The 17,988-nt window shown below is 43.7% G+C and overlaps 1 protein-coding gene across 3 annotated transcripts in view; it reads right to left on the reverse strand.

The window, feature by feature from the left end:
- The window catches only part of acsl6 (acyl-CoA synthetase long chain family member 6), a 103,401-nt gene that overhangs the window by 50,981 nt on the left and 34,432 nt on the right, over positions 1–17,988 (reverse strand). The window contains exon 1 of one of the 3 annotated variants that reach the window (XM_080780131.1): positions 8,599–8,918. The exons of 1 other annotated variant lie outside the window; for it this stretch is intronic. In XM_080780131.1, the coding sequence (XP_080636257.1) occupies positions 8,599–8,644 (46 nt within the window). In that variant the 5' untranslated portion in view covers positions 8,645–8,918. Of the gene's footprint in view, positions 1–4,463; positions 4,590–8,598; positions 8,919–17,988 lie in introns of those variants that run through there. One more of the 3 variants, XM_080780132.1, reaches the window with a different exon arrangement.

Raw genomic sequence — 17,988 nt, forward strand, 5'->3', positions numbered from 1 at the left:
ACAGATAACTCTTTAACTACCAGTGTGCATCACAAAAATTGTGACATCTCTTCCACAAACTGCACGTTTATTGGGTTGTATTAGTTCCAATTGAACTGCTTTAATTCAACAGACATTTACTGCTTCTACTATACATTTCTGTATATCCCGGTTGTTATTTTGTATTCTTATATTCTGTATGGTCTATTCTGTACCGGTGGTTCTCAAAGTGGGGTCCGGGGACCCCCAGGGGGTCCTTAGGGGGGTTCCAGAGGAAAATGGGGGGGGGGGGGGGGAAATAACATGTAACACTTTATCCGTTTATATATTGGCTCTGTTGGCCTCGAGAAGTTACTAATGTTGCTCTGGAGAGGGAAGTCTGGAGCTCTCTGGTGGAGCTGTTGCCCCCGCGACCTGACTACGGATAAGCGGTTGAAGATGGATGGATGGATGGATGTTGGCTCTTCAAAAATAGCAGATCTACAAGGTCACTGCGAGCTTGCACATCTGCTATTTTTTTTTTAAACAGGCTAATTTTAGATCTGGCACAGATGCGGCCAAATGCATATCAATTTGGATGGTCCTTGACATGAAAAGGTTTGAGAACAACTGCTGTATACAGTATACCACATCAGTAACCCAGTTAAGTTGCATTTCCAACTAAATTGTATTATTTAGACTAGTCTATGGTCATTCTCTACAGTCTACACACCAATGTCTTGCTGCTGTTTTTATGCACGCCAATAAGGTTTTAAACAACTCAAACTTTAAACACTTTACACTTTATTAGTATACCCAAGTTGTATAACTAATTAACTATATTACTTACTTAACGTGTTATGCTTTAGTTTTTATTACGTTTACTAATTATTAGGAATGTTAGCACAGTGTGGCTATTTCACTTCAGTTCAAATACAGTATGACCTTGTGACAAATACGACCTCTTTGAAACTTGAATAAGGGGTTCTTTATGAGTCCAAATGGCTTTTTACGATGCCTTAGTACAAAGGTTTTTGTTCAGTGTAGTAGTTCAATCACTCATCAAAAACACTCTTCATAGTCATACTGTAGTTCCTTTGCATTAGGACATTTTGATGAGGCACTTTCATTTGCAATTTAGATTTATGCGATTGATTTGATGATTTTGTTTATACTTAGTAGTAAATAGTAATAGTATACATAGAAAGTAGAATGTAGCTCTAGTAGAGACCAGAAGCCAAGGTGTGGCAGATCACCCTGCCACTGACACATTTAACATCTTTTAGTATGTTTTGCTGTGTTCTCCCATAAATTGTTATGTATAAATAAGACAGATGTTACACTTAAGTGACATGACAGGAGTCAGTTTAAAAGATTGTATATTGTACATTGTAAAAACTAAAAAGGTACATACGTTTTGCAATAAAAAATAATTTATCAGGAAGTTTTTCTTTAATTATAATTATATAGTAATGAGAGGGATGCTATGAAGGGGAATGTCACCTAACACAGGTCTGAAGCTGGAATTGAACTAGAAACCTTGTTAGTATGTGGTTTAAGCATTGCCAGGTTAAAAATGTGCACAAAGATTGCATCTCAAAAGTCCTTTCACCTTGCATCACATTATTGTTTTGAGATTTTACAAGCATTTCAAAACCTTATCGATTCTATTTCACACTGATAAAGTATCCTTAGAGACCAATAAAGAATCGCCATGACCGGCTATATTTTGAGTCATCGTGGCAGGGTATTGACTAAAGTTTTCGACCAGCAATAATCACGTCTCGGCAGTATTTCATTGACTATGAAATTGCCTCTGTGTAAGGATATTGTCCAGACATTAAACTTGGGATGTTGTCTGTGAGATAACTGGCCAGTACAGCCAGACTGTATATTGGTATTATTGGAGTTCTCAGTATCAGTATCAGAAAGTATGCAGCCAATGTGTTCCAATTTTAACCACTTGAAGACTGAAGTCCAAAGTATTCAGCATTAAAATGTATACGAGCTTGTAGATCGCCTATTTTGTATCATTTCTGAGTAGGGCTGTGGTTCAATAAAATGAAGTTCAGTGTACGTGTTCTGACAGATTTAAAACATTATGCTGTTCTGACAAAATATCAGTCAAAACATTGGTAATGGTAATAATAGTAGACTGTGCAAAATCGGGATCAGCATCAGATGCCAAACTCTGGCACTGGTCAGGCTTTACAGCAGACACTGTCTGTGACTGATCTGTGATCTGTGCTGTCTCATCATGCTTTTCCAACCTAAGAGAAACAGACGCATATATCAGCTAAACTTTAGGCACAACTCCATATCTGCAGTGGCCTTTGGCAAGCTAGAGGGCACATCAATCTGTGGGGAAGAAACAGCACTACAATAGAACGAATAGAATCTTTGTCATGAACACAATTATTATCACCATCACGATAAAAGAAAATCTATTACGGCCTAATCTTTGAATTGATGTTGCAATTGTGTGTTTGTATTATGTGCACCGTCACCACACACACACACACACACACACACACACACGCGCGCTAGAATGAATAAACATTTAAATTAATGAACATTTGAATGACTAACTGTAGCTTTCCAGCATCCATGGAGGCCCCTGAATGTTCAAAGCCTACCTGAGATCCTGCACACTAAAACCCTGAGCTTCCTTTAACACAAGAGAGCGCTAAATTAAACTCAGACTTTTACTGTGTAGGCCAGGGAAACACTCAGAAGGGCAACAGATGCTCTTGAATTGGACAGCAAAGATGACGAATGGAGTGAGATCAACGACAAACGTAGAGGTCGATAGAGAATCATTAATAGCGGGGTGGGATCGTCAGGCCTCTCGCAGAAGTAAATGTGTTTAGAAATGCGATAAAGAGGACGTCTAACCACCCACAATGCATTAGGATTCCCACAAGTGACTTAACTAATCAAAATGGAAAGTGCTTCTGAGGGCTCGGTTTCTTGTCTCCCGGAGGGACGGCTTGTAAAATGTCACAAATGTAATGCCACTGAAACCCCAGCGCCTCTCGGGGACAGGGAGCTGCGTTCTGTGCACAGGACGAGCCAGACTTCCTGTGTCCTCAGTGACTGGAGTTGAGGGCGACCAGCGTCACACAGCACCACACGGCCCGCTGGTCCCGCCCCCTCTCCCCATCTGCGGAGCGTCAGCAGCGATTAGACCCGCCTGGAGATTACAGGCCTATTAGCCCAGAGAGGCGGATGGCCAAGAGTAACCTCCCCTCTCCATGCCACTTCCTCTCTCTATTTAAAGACATCCTGAGTGCGCTCTCTCTTGCTCGCTTTCTTTCTCCTCACCTGTTTTGTCACGGGAGCAAAAACTTGATATCACATGTTTTCTATTTGTATTCAAATGTAGGTTCTTGTTATTCTGTCTCACAAAGCCCTTTGTATCCCCCTCTTCTTTTGACTTCTTTATTCCCCCTCCCACCAGTGGGACCACCCTCCAGGAGTTAAGACCCCGCTCCCCCCGACAGTTCCTGTCGCTGTCACTATAGGAGCATCGGTTATAAGCACCAGACCACGTACTGGTAGTCTATGTGCTGATGTGCAGCGTGGAACTACACGTCAGTGGTCCTCAACCGTGTTCATTTGAAGGACCCTCAGCATTGATTAGTCTACAGACTCCCATTTGATACGATTTATTTCTCATCTCTGGAATGAGAAATATATACAGAGAGAAATGGAACCAAATGACCCATAAGGGTCTCCAATTGGTTCCTATACCTATCAATCATTTAGATGGGGAACTCCCCTGGAACCCCTCTCCATCCAGTCCAAACCACTTTATTTATATAGCCCATTTTACAACGCAAGGACCCCTAGGGGTCCTCAGACCCCATGATGAGTTATCATTAATAACATTGGCTGTGCTATAGGCCTACTATATCATATACCAGTGGTTACCAAACTTTCCAGGTGGAGATTAGATGTTTGCCCGACACCCAAACTGAAAATAGCAGATCTACAAACGCACAACGCGTTGCCTCGCTACTAATATATTATCATATGCTACATTGTCACTAACATTGAGGTTAAATATGCCACACACAAAAAGTAGGTTAACTGAAACCGCTACAGTGTGACAATGGAAACCAGTGATGAAAGGTTCATACATCGTATTGCCAATGGAGAGAGAGAGAGAGAGAGAGAGAGAGAGAGAGAGAGAGAGAGAGAGAGAGAGAGAGAGAGAGAGAGATAGAGAGAGAGAGAGAAGGGGGGAAACAAAACAAGAGAGATGCAATGAAAGGGAGAGCGGAACATGTGAAAACATATTGCGAGAATTAGAGAGAGCAGAGCCGAAAGCGAGAAGTGCAAGTAGAGAAGAGGAGGAAGTGCACCAGCGAGATGCAGTCTGCGAACGCTCTGCAGTGCTGGGGCCAATACAGCAGAGCAGCAGCTGTGGGCAAGCCAGTGGAGGAGGAAGGCATGCTACTAATATATACGGGACATGCTAGCAAGCACCGGTTAGCACTTACGAGGAGTCGGAGGCAGCCAGCTGGGAGCCGGGGTGGTGGTGGTGGCGTGTGTCTGTATTGTCTAGGGGGGAGCCTCAGGCGGTTATCACATGCACCCTGGGAGAACCGGTGATTATACCTTCTTATACTGCCACTGGCGAGATTACAGCCGAGGCGAGCGAAGGAGACGAGCCGCGGCCTCTTTTCTACCTCACAGGCCTCCGTATCACACCACCCTCGGCTCAGCAGACGCTGCACGCTTTACCCCCTCCCTCCCTCCCTCTCTCTATCCCCCTCCCTTTCGCTCTCTCCCCCCCCCCCCGTATCTCTTGATTGCCCTCCTCCTCCCCCCCCCCCCCCCTTGTAAACCCAGTGTCATCTCATCTCATCCACCGCTAAAAGATGCACAGGTCTCTCAGCTTACACTATAATGGACACACACACACACACACACACACACACACCAAAAGCAGTAGAGCTGGAACGACATACCTGGTTGCACCATTCATGTTTACAAGTGTACACCCACAGAACATATGCAAATTATGGCTGCTGGTGATTTGTATAATGAACCACACACACACACACACACACACACAATATATGATGGCAATTTTATAAACGGCCTTTTGTTTTTGCCAATTTTAACCGCCTGAGTTACACTTAGTTGTGTGCAAACACATGTGCACGCACACACACACACACACACACACACACACACACAGCTCTGAATGCCCTTCCTAGATACATTTGACTGTTAAAAAAGGGATTGTGGTCAGACTTCATCCTGCTGCTGTCAAGTGGGGGCCTTGTCAAAATGTCAGCTTTCGGAAGAAATGCCATATTAATTTATTAAACTGTCAACAGTGGGGGTTTTTTATGCTAAAATTATACATAGGGATTTGAATTGGGGAATGTATTGTGGTAATGCACGGAGGGCCACGCGACTCCCATCCCCATCCACGACACAGTGCAGGTTTACTACACAGTACAGCCTGTTCTCAGCAGAGTGACCTAAAGAAAACCACTTGAACATGTGATGTGCATCAGAAGAGGCAGAATCACTGTTTCAGCACTTTGCCTTAATAAGTCAACAGAGCCCAATAGAGCACAGCAAAGGAATGAGAAGTGAGAACACGTTGCATGCTGAAACAGCTCAGAGCCACTGAGTAGTGGAGAAACAAAAGAGATGGATGTCATGTGTTATGTGAGTGCACACACTGCATGTGAGGCCATTATCATTGATTACATGTGTATTGAGATCGACTGGTGAAAAGACCTGATGTCAACATAATGCCTTCTTAATATCTTAACCACTTGAACCACAGCATCCGCACTGCCTTATACTATATAAAGCCAAAGTGCAGTAACTACTGTATACGTGTAGAGGAAGTGGCCGATAATGGGTTTAAAAGTCTTATAACTGGTCAACCGAATGAGATATGGGCAAGAGAGTGATATTACACTAAGTGTAAATTATGTTCTTGAGGTATTTGGTTATCCCCCAAAATCACGAAGGATGATTTGACCATTGGGTTACACAAATAAGTCTGTGTGTGTCCAACACACTTTGGCTTTGTAGGGCAGTATATTCAGGTCTTGTGACTCACAAGATCACAAGTTGTGTGTGGCTATTTTTGCGGACACTTTGGTGTGTAGAGGGAAAGAACACAGCCAACTCAGTTTTGTTTCTCTAAATCTAGAGGGTCAACGTGGTTAAAGGAGAATTCCATACTAAAAGGCTTTATACCTTTCTTTGTAGTTGTTACGTCCCCACCAAAGAGGTCCAGGTGTTATTTTGTGCAAAAGCTCCTTATTGGCTATTTCCCTACCATAAGCCCTAAATGAATTGCATTGAATTGAATGGGAATTGAATGGGGCTATGGGGTGTTGTGCTAATTCGCTTATTTCCATCGCTCAAAATTATAATTTCTTTGTATATATCCTCTCTTCATAATGTAAATAATATCCCAAGCGGCACACTTTACTACTTCTTTCGATGGAAATAAACAAATTAGCATAACACCCCATAGCCCCATTCAATTCCCATTCAATGCAATGCAATTCATTAAGGGCTTATGGTAGGGGAAATAGCCAATAAGGAGTTTTTGCACAAAAAAACACCTGGACCTCTTTGGTGGGGACTTAACAACTACAAAGAAAGGTAAGAAAGATAAGAAAGCATTCTAGCATGGAATTCTCCTTTAATAATGACAGCTACAGTATTGTCCTTGCTTGGCATCCATGATATGGGCATCCAAATGTACTTTAAATTAGTTGAGTCATTTTCAATAATGGGGTTAGCATCTCTGTCCTAACGATTGAAAACACCTTTGAATAGATTGCCTGGCCACAGCAACAACCCTCCCATTCACATATTGTCAACATGTTTGGGTGTCAGGTAACTCAATCTACAATAATCTTAAACATTGTCTGTCTGACACTTCAATTATTTATTTCCAGGAGTACAAGCTGTTCTTATTTAAGAATGGGTCAGCTGCTGAAGTTCTGAGTATCGTTTGTGTGTGTGTGTGTGTGTGTGTGTGTGTGTGTGTGTGTGTGAACTTCTAACGAGGGTCATTGCGACTGTCCTTTGTATTAATTATTAAGGAGGGAAAGGAATAAGTTTACAGGTCTGTGTGGTGCAGTAGGACACACCAGATGGTGATTAAATGCATTATTCATAGTGAGGTGTGGCGTGGCGAGGTCCGGGGAATGACTAGCTGAATGTTGAGCTATACTGCTACATGTCCTTATGGGGGGGGGGGTCCCACTGTTAAATCACTTTGTTTAAAGAAAGAACTATTATTTACATGAACAATTATTTACATGTAGCCTATAAAACGGCACACCAGGGCACATCAATATGTCTGGTTGTTAAAAATTAAAATAAAAAAGGGTTTTTATAAACATAGAGGAATTTGCTTCAGGGAAAAGATGGAGGATGGGGATGATGAACATGCTGTGGCTTGCCGGTAGGCCGGAATGATTTCAGCACCCTTCTCCCCTGGACAGTTCCCACCAATCACCCGCGGCCTTGGCAGCGCTCCCGCGGCCGATTGGTAGGAGCCGACCCCTTTAAACCAATCAGCATATGAGAAGAATAATAGAGGCCGTCCCTCCTCCTCCTCCCCTCCACCAGTGTAGCATGATGGAGGACAGAATATTGTTAGCCATATCCACCGGCAAACCAAGGCTAGTGTTAGTCCTCGCTGCTATCTGGCCTTGATGCTGGAACGTTTATAGTGTAGGCTACATTTCAAATCAAGCTAAAGGCTTAGAACCTCCGCAGCATAGCGTTCTTTTTTTTGGCAAGCGACACCGTCGCGTCATTGGCAAGACATGCGTGTACTTATTTTTTTTTACGTGCGTCCGGTTCGGTTTCATACGCACAATGTCACACGACCTTAGCAGAATAGCAGCTGGCCCAGCCGACAGTACAGCACTTTATCCTGTTGGGCTTAGAATGGCATTGGCAACGCGGCCCACCGTGGTTTCCCCCACCAGCATTAATCCTCTATTTCCACGGAGGAAAATAATAGCATTGATCTGCCAAGAAATAGAACCATATGTTTATTACAGTTCCCAGACAGCACATTGCACAGCACATGCCTTTATGCGAAAGCAAAAAAAGGTTTGGGGGAGGCAGTATATCAAATATCCCTATATGGAAAGAAAATGTAGGCTACATTAAACTAGAGTCCAAGTAGCCTATAGCAGGTTAGCAGACGCTGCCCACCACTGTTATTTCATTATTATTGTTATTGTCATTATCATTATTATCATGCCATATTGTTGAAACTATGTTGGGCTCAGCAGGCTACACGTGCATCGTGTATTAAATTAAATAATGTCACCGTTCGCCGGTGTGTCCAACCGCAATCCAGCAGGCAACGTGTCAATTTTGAGCAATCTGCCAAAACCTAATGCAGCCTAGTGGAATGGCCGCAGCCAATTCACTGACGCTAGGAAATAATAACAATAATCCAACGGTCTGTATAGGAAATAAGAAGCCGGCAATGGATGAATGAATGAATGCGCCTCATCCACAGCCCTATATGCGAGACTGTAGCTTAGGTGACATCACCAAGGAGACCGAGGCGTTGAAAACGGAGCGAGGAGGGGATGAAATGGGGGCATTTTGTTCAGAACTCACCTAATATAATCCAGAGCGACCCAGACACCAGAACGAAGGCGAGCATGTCTTGCTTCTCATTGAGTCTGTGTCTGCGTGTCTGTCGCAGCGCACAACACCGCGGTCCTTTTTCTAGCAGGAGTCAAAACTGCAGCATCGACTCTGCGGCAGCAGCAGCAGCTCGCCGACGAGTTTGGGAGTGGGATGGAGATTATAAGGAAGAGCAGCGACAATATATCTGAGACCATCCACAGCGGGAGAGCTTTGCTGTGCTCAGTCACACACTAACACACATGCACACACACACACACACAGTCACACACACACACACACACAACACACACGACGTCCAACCGCTTCACAGTCACACACGCTATAGCTTTGCATGAACAAAACAAATGGACGTGTCGTGTGTGTCGCCTATAGAAATAGTTTCAAACGGCGTTTTAGAAGCAGCAGCAGCAGCTTGAGCCAGTAGCGTCGCCACTCGCCTGGTGATCCGTCCACTCCTGACTCCTGATCAGTCCACCTGCACCTGGTCCTGGTGGGTGGGTGTCTGTGGAGCCGCGTAATGGAGACGGTACACTAGCACAGGTTGGATGGACGGGGGATGGTGCACGGACGGAGGGAGCCATGAAGGTTACCACCAGAGGGAATTATATATGGACGATGCATATTTTAAAACGCCTCGCTAGCAAATCCCGAGGGTTCATTTAACTCTGAGAGTGTATAGTGTACACAATCACATGTAACAACTGACCCATTCATAGCCCCATAGGAGGCTCCATTTGGTTGGTTTATATATTCGTACAGTCAGTCTCAGTTGCCAACATTATGTGATACATTTACATGCTGCTATTTTACTGTAATATAACACAAGGTGGGCTATGAGGTTTGTTTGTTTTTAAAATCAATCAATCCGCCACTATAGTGGCCGTTTTCGGTATAACGGTTACGGTAGCATACAAATACGTAGCCTAGCATATAGATGCAATTCTGGGCCAGGGGTCTCAGATCATTCTAATAATAACTACAAACAACAGAAGTGTCTTGTTGTTGGGGTCATTGCGGTCACTGATGATCCGACACCGCCGCAGAAATATGAGTGTATGTACTGTAGGATTCATTTTAGACCATGCACGGCAGTTAGCAGCATCATTCTGCAGCTAAAGTGAAGTCCCATCAGAAGGGCAGCATACAGCTCTGACACACAGTAACCTCGCACCACTGTCACGTGGTGCCGTAAAACACTCCCACTGAACTAACTTAACCTTGAGAAACGCGCGTCTCTCTCTCTCTCTCTCTCTCTCTCTCTCTCTCTCTAATACGTAGTGCAAAAGCGTGACGTACACAACGGAGCACATATGACAACACGCACCTTCCCATTGACTGCAGTATTTATCTAACCAATCAATCTAGGCTATAGGCGTATACTAGCAAGACGTTAATTTAAAATAACATACACCCCTCCCCAAAAACCACTCTATCCTATCCTCTCTCATGTGTGTCAGTGAGTATACTATGGAAACCTCTTGGTGTGTTAATTGCCTTATTTGTGGTGCCGTCACGTGACTGACCTGACCTTATCAAGTGGGGTCGTGGTCAGTCAGGACGTCCCATCTGTCCGCAGCAGTCATGCCCTCCTCCTCCTCCTCCTCCTTCCACCATCCATGGCCATGCCCGTCTGTCTGTCTCCCCCTCCTCGGCCTCCTCCTGCCAAGCCCGGGACACGCGGTAAACAAATGAGACTGCGGCTGGCAGCAGCAGGACGGAAACGTGAGTATAAAGATGGCTGTCATGGTGCAGAGACTGAGAGGCAGTAGTTGTCATTTTGCCAAAGTGGGGGGTCCAGACTAAACCAGAGGACTCATCATGGGCACTTGAGAGAATTGAATTAGGCCAGCGTTCGTTCTCTTTCTTTCTTTCTTTCTTTCTTTCTTTCTTTCTAATGAACTGAGCACTTGAGAGAACTGCTGGGTTTATTTACAATTACAATTATACATAGTAGGCCTAGCTAACACCTGCCCTCTGTAATTGTGTTAGAAAAAAAGACTCATGTGAAGGCCGCTTCACTCCTGGTATTTATTGTGACCGAAAGTCGCAGTTTACTATGAAAACCTGCATCTCCTGTCAGGCGGTCGGTTGGTTGATCGGTCATGCCTCCATATATGGTCACGCTTCGTGACATCACGCTTCCATATATGGTCACGCCTCGTGCTATCACGCCTCCATATATGCTCACGCTTCGTGACATCACGCTTCCATATATGGTCACGCCTCGTGCTATCACGCCTCCATATATGGTCACGCCTCGTGACATCACGCCTTGTGACATGCCACGCCACCATATATGGCCGTCTCCATATCTGAAGATCACGAGACTGACCTCATCAAACCCTGGAGAAGACTGGATCATCAACTAGATCTGTAATTTCTGTATATGGAGCATATCTACATCTGACCTCAAACCTCAAACCCTTAGATCTCCATATATGGAGCTGACCTGTTCTGACATTCCATATGTTGATCCCTCCCCACCCGTCCTTCCTCTTTCATGTCTCCCTTTTGACTGATACCTGTCCATTCAAACTCTAGATGGGCCTGCCTGCCCGGCAGCCGGCGAAAACTAGAGTTCTCAACAGGCCCAAAATGAAGGCCCGGTCCTACCTGGGGCCTCATCAAACCCTGTACACTCAGGACACTGCCCTCACTGCCACCCTTACATCTCCATATATGGAGCTGACCTGTTCTGACATTCCATATGTTGATCTGACCCCCATGCCAAAGCACCAGCACTCACCCAGCAGTCTGCCGTCACCCAGGCGGATGCGTGCATGCAAGCTTCTCGTCCTCAGGGCGTCTTTATTGTACCACATGACGTCACATGACATTTACTGCTGTGAACAAACATTAAAAGTCCATAGACTTTGGCTGCCTTTTTTGTTGTTGTTAAGTGCTCTAAACAAACATTAAAGGTCCATAGACTTGGTTGCCATATATAATTTCAAAAGCAAAAAAGGAGTTATTATCAAAACTGTGTACATGCAAGTGTCCAGTTGATTATTAATTACCTCACCAATTACTGCTAAACTGGGTCAGTAATACATCCCAGAAATTTGAATAATTGGCAGAAGACTATACTGTGGAAGCAGTGGCGGTTCTACAATGCCTCCCCAAATGAGCCTCGTCTCCCACTGACTAGCCTGAGCTAACGCTAGACCTTTCTGGCCTAGGTGGGAGGGGCCGCGGCTCAGATTTGCGCACACCCTGATTGGTTCACCGATCTGTCCGTCAGCCCCGGTCTCAGCTATTTCTGAATGAAAAATAGTGTTTGGGTTAGGTGACTGGAACCCCCTCAAAGACCCCGGGGCCGGGGGGCTCCAGTTTGGGAGTGCTCAGGCTCAAGTCTTGTACCCCGACAGTGGTACAGGCCGACATTGAGATTTCTGAAGGCACCAAAACCCTTATAACTTCATCATCTTACCGTTGTGTCACTATTTTTTGGCAAGAGATGCAACCATCTGTACGTCAAAGTATTAATTCGGTCTAAATTATATTTCTAATGATGTCCAAGGGGAAATTACTTTTCTGCCATTGACCCAGCTGTGTGCAGCAGTTTGTGTCTCACTCAGGGACACTGCATTTCAACACAAAGCGAGAGGTACACCTAGTCATTTTCAGACTACTGGCTGGCTGCCGATCTCACTGTCTGGTTGTAACTGGGAGCTCCAGCCCATAGCTCAGATAGAAAGTAAATGAACGGGACTCAACTGTTCCGGCAGACCTGCTCTACCAGAGACCATGACCTCTCTAATAAATTGCATATGTGTGAGACTATCCAGACATACAGTACTCGTTGCCTTAAGAAATTGGCCAAAAAAGGGGAGTCCATGATGACAAATACATGATATTGAGACAGAAAGAGAAGCAGGCGATAATAACAAGATGCACACAATGCTAATGAGGAAGACAGGAATGTAACTAGCAAAACTGCAAATAATGATGACATATAATACAGTTGGGTGATTACAGGTTCAGTGGGAGATCTGGTCATAAATCACAGGATCCCAGATCTGTCACCTGAATGTCAGAGTATAAAATAGCATACTGTGCAGTTGCAGATATTGACATTGTTTACATAGATGTGATTAATTACAGTACGTATGGTGTATGCATGTATAATGGTGGTGCAATGCAGGAGTGTTAACTTGGTTAAAATGCAGTTGTAAAACACAGAAATAAGAGCAAATAATGCAAACCGTAAATATTATACACACTTAGGAGTTCCCATTCCCATGCAGCCTCTCTGCAGACTCCTGCTGCCACCTTCAATAAAGATAACTTATTTCCATTGTCAAAAAATGTCACAGATTACTATGGTGCACTGTACTGGCATTGCATTAAACATAACCTCATTAAGCAAGGCAAAATATAATATATATATTTTCACCCCTATGTATAAGGATACACAATTACTGTCCCTACATGCATAGGCTACTGACATACTGTATATAGTACCTACCCTCACTCCCACATATTACATATACGTATACTGTACACCTAGCAGCAAACACCTCATAATGGTCAAATAGCCATTTGCCACATGCATGTTTAAACCTATGACAGGACTACCGTATTTAGATGTTATGTCTACTGGAAGTCTGTTCCACACTACCACTGACTGTCATGTACAAAAAGTTATGTTATGTCTTAAATCTACATGGCACTATTGTTGTTGTTGCCCTGACTGTAGTTACACCATATCCATGGTGGAACTATTGGATGTGTAACAAATGGTGCCTACCCTTGGTGCAGAGCAGGTACTGTACTTGATAAATCTCCCAATGCTATCCTCTGAGCTATCAATACATGCACAATACCAGTGCACTGTATAGCCTGATTTATACTTTGTTGTACAGCGGTGTTGCACGCCAGAAATAATTGATCTACAAGCTCACAATATGGCACAGATGCAACACATTGTGAGCATGTAGATTCAGGTTATTATCGGCACGTCGAACACCGCCGAACAATAAATTAGGCGTAATGGGCATTCTCAGCTATTAATGTCAAGGAGCAATCTTTTAATTTAATATTACAATGCCTTAAGGCCTATTCATAGTCTGGATTTTCGGTGGTGAGGTGACCACCACTCCGGTGGTGAGCTGACCACCCAAGCTGAAATAACGTTGAGCAGTGGTGAGTAAAAACAGAGAGAGCCGCTGGAGCGGTGGCGGTGGTTTGCTCTTCACCGTGGCTTGTGACGTCATGTTGTAGTTCGGTGGTCACCTAACCAGGTCCAGACTATGTATGAGCCTTCAATGTTCCCCCAGTAGAGATTTGGCTTTGTAGACATTGCATAATATAAACTGAAATTACAATTATCATCACCAAATTACAGACAATATTATGTTGCCTGCCTGAGAGGAAAGACTAGGCAAAAAGTCACTTAACCAAGAAACCAAGTGATTAATATCAAAATGACATTTTAAAGGGATTCCCAAATTGCTTAAAAGCTATTCACTTATTCTGTGCAGAAGAAAGAAAAATAAACCTGTCGAGCTACAAACAAAAGACAGTTTAAAAAGCTTATTCAAGACAGTAGACCAAAACCACAAGAAAGGGCGAGGGCACTAGCCTCCCTGTCTTCCCCAGGTCTTCTTTATCTGCCCAAGTTTTAAGAGCTTTTATGTTTTTACAACACTGGCGATAAGATAGATCTCAGCTGCAGTGCATTAATCTAACCCCAATCCCACGCTCTTCCTCAGTGTGCACGTCTGCTCTTTGCTTTAAAGGTAGTTTATGTAGTAGAAAACCTTTTTATCTGGCAGATAGTGATTTAAGTCCGATTTAAGTCATCTAACTGCGCCTGTTGGTGACCATAGCGTATACGTTAGTGTACTGTCTGACACAGAGCACGTACACTCTTATAGACTGCAGATTCATCTTGTTCAGCTAACTGTTCATTCTAACCCAGTGGGCTAAACATTATATGCGTGTGCACAGGATTTTGACCATAGAGCTATAATATATCTAGAGAACGGATTGAGGAGCGGCAGTGGCATTTTGAAGCAACCGGAAGAACGACGAATCAGATATCATAGTATCCCTCGCGCTGTTCTTGTGGTAACTCTGCGTCACGTCCACCCCTGTCTTGTCTCGCATATCTCTCGTCTCTATAAACTGCCCTTGGTTACCTTTCTCTCTGCCCTCTGCTGTCTGAAACAAAGCATAAGAAAGGGGCCCTATTGTCTTACTGTAAAGGAATGTGAGTGATGTACAGTATTATAGGTTAGTGATACAGGATACTGTATACTGTACTATATAACTGAAGGTTATACACTGTAAGTGCAAGTTAGTGATATACTGATGTATGAAATTGGCAAACCACCTGAAAATGATTGTTCTGTTTATTAAAGAGCTGGAGAAAACAAGGAGGCCCTTGCTATTGAACAAACATTATATAGCAATGATTACTATCTGAATGTAGAGTTTTAACTTTTTTCTTTTGCTATGACACCTGAACTACCCTGGGTCTATCTATCTACCATTCTTACAGTCTTCAGTCCCTACTCATGGCTTCCCCACTCCCCTCCCACCTGCCTCACCCCACCAGGAAGTGGACACAGTGACAGTAGCTTCTGGACACAACAGCGGCTTTGCGTTGATCCAGTGTCAACTGAGCTGTCAAAGGCAGATGGTCCAGGGGAGATTGTGCTCACAAGCCGCTTGGACCTTGGGCGTCTCCCCAAAGCCTCAAGCTCCTCTTCCTTCTTCCTTTGTTGTACAATGAATAGTGAAAATAGTCAATCTATAAACTCAGTTCTGCTTTCTTGCAACACTTTTGAAACTTTTGAGAGTTTAGAATTTTCAGAAACTTTTCACCTGTAATATCATGCCCAGGTAGGGACGCCAGGTTGATTGTAGATTGTAGCACTCAGTTGGCGCACACTGGCCCTCTATTTTACACCCACGGAGGCCTGTAATAAAAGTATAAAACAGGATCAATATCTCTTTATTATAAATAGCTAAACAAACAGGAACCAGTGGGGAGAGATCACGGTATAGGCCAGTAGATCACAAAGGCTGTGGAGGTAGATCAGATGACCGTAAAAATAAATATACAGTAATATATTTTTTTTGGCATCTAGCTGCCACTTTAAGGTGCCACTTGATTGATTGACATAGTACAGACGTCAGTAGCATTATAAAGTTATACCCTACCAATTCCATTTCCTCACGTTTATTCCTTAAGTGCGCCGCTAAGGTACATTTTGAAACAATTTTTTTGATGGATCTTGTTGAACTGGTCATTTTTAAAGTAGCTCGCAAGTCCCAAAAGGTGTGGGCACGCCTGGTATAGGCCTATGCACTGGGGGAGGGGAAAAGTCAGCAGGAGATGTCCTACAAAGAGAGTGCAGAACAGAGGGAATAACCATTCTACATATGGTCAGTGGATAATAAAGGAAAATTGCTAACAATAATAAAGGAATAATCATGCTTATTGACTCGACTTGTAGAAAATGGCACAAGGACCACATGCTGTCATGAAAGGATGAGTAGGCCTACAGTAAGTATGAAATGTGTTTTCATGGTTACAGCCAGTGATGCAGGCAATTTTATGCAAATGTAATGGACACAATATAGGCTATAGTTTTTCTATTTTATCTATATAGACAGGATTATCCCTTTTCCAGGCTCAAGACAAAACCGTAATCTTTTGAATCCCTATAAATGCTGAATCAATCCCTTAAAAACTATTAAAGAATAGTATGTATGCTTGCACTTCACTCTGCAGTGCTATTGTTACTAACAAATATATTTTTGTGATAAAGTTTAATTGTTTTGGGGAGAGTAATATTTCCCTCAACAATATCCTATAACCTACTCTATCCAGAGAATTGTCGTCGCTGGAAAATCCCAAAGATATACAACCATTGCGTAAATTCCAGCATCAAAACTCCCTTGGATTCCTCGCTCTTCACACACACCCATATTATGCACACACGCCCACACATGCCCGCCCACACATGCCCGCCCACACACACACACACACACACACACACACACACACACACCAACCACTCACGCCCCTTTCCCTTTCCCTTCTCCCCCTCCCCTCTCGTACTTTCATCATGCATGGGAAGTCCAAACTCCCAATATGGAAGCACAGCAGCACGAACAGCCATAGCACGTGGAGCGGAGTTTCCCAAAACTCTCATGATAGTGACAAGCGACCATGCTGTCCCTGCACTGTTGCACACATTTCAATCTTGTCGCCTAGATTCCCATAATAATCCCATGTGCAGGAAATTCACTAATGATGTGTTTGCAGCACAAACCCGACTCCCGAGGAAGAAGATGTATGAAAATGAAGCGTGTCACCATTCACAGATCCAGACACAATTTTAAGGGCACGTCGTACAGCTTAACTTGTTTCTCGGCAGCAGAAACGACTGTTAAGTAGAATATATAACAGTGGTGCCATGATGCCAGTTGAGTATCAGTGAGTGTCACACACAGCAGCCTGCAGCAATGTGCTGTCTGACAGCTGGCTGTCACCAAGCTGTGTCATGGTTCCCAATCAAAGCAAGCAGGTTGGTTAAAGACAGCTTTGGCCTCCCCCTATCGACGATTTATGGTACTACAGCATTTCTTGTAAACGCCAGGTTTCTTTCTTGGGTTGCAGTTTATTCTAAAAGGGCTTGTCTCTTTGTGTGTCATATCGTCATCGTCAATCATAGATACCATACCACCACACAGTGCCCGGACGGACTTTGACTTTTCTGGAAGAGGTGTTTGTGAAAGAGGTGTTTGATGATCAGAATACATAACCCCACTGGAAACAATTAAGCCATATAGGCCTATTGTGTTTTTTGGGTTAATTTATCCTTTTGCTTTTTAGTGTCCTTTCCCTTATCATTTTGTAGGCTGTAGAACGGCACACTTTTTGTGCCCTTTTGCAAACGGTTAATTAAGTATTCAATCGCAAATCAGACAGACAATCAAGATATCAGTGTCGAATAATTGCATTATTTTTTATCATAAGAAATTATTTAATTCATGCAGACATGCACTGCTGTGCTGTCTAATCTAATTATGACAACCTTGTTAACGTGTCTGTGTCTGGCCGATTATGTTATGAATACAATCTTGTCTGTCGAGTTTTACACAAGTATGGCATTTGCAAGATTAGGTTTGCAAAAGGTTAACTGTGCCCATGGCCATGTGATAAGACTTTACTGTAAATTGCAGCAGACTGTACCTTTCTAGCAGGTTGGACGACCTGCATGCGCTGCATGCCGTTCGGTCTATTTATTATTGTTGCAGGGACTTCCTCCTAGCTTGGGCTTCTACTATAGTCGTGTGATTTCTGGGAAATGGAGCAACATGTGTGAGCGCCTTCAGGCG

Source organism: Protomyctophum bolini (assembly GCF_963924005.1).
Source record: "Protomyctophum bolini genome assembly, chromosome: 13".
Classification (NCBI taxonomy): domain Eukaryota; kingdom Metazoa; phylum Chordata; class Actinopteri; order Myctophiformes; family Myctophidae; genus Protomyctophum; species Protomyctophum bolini.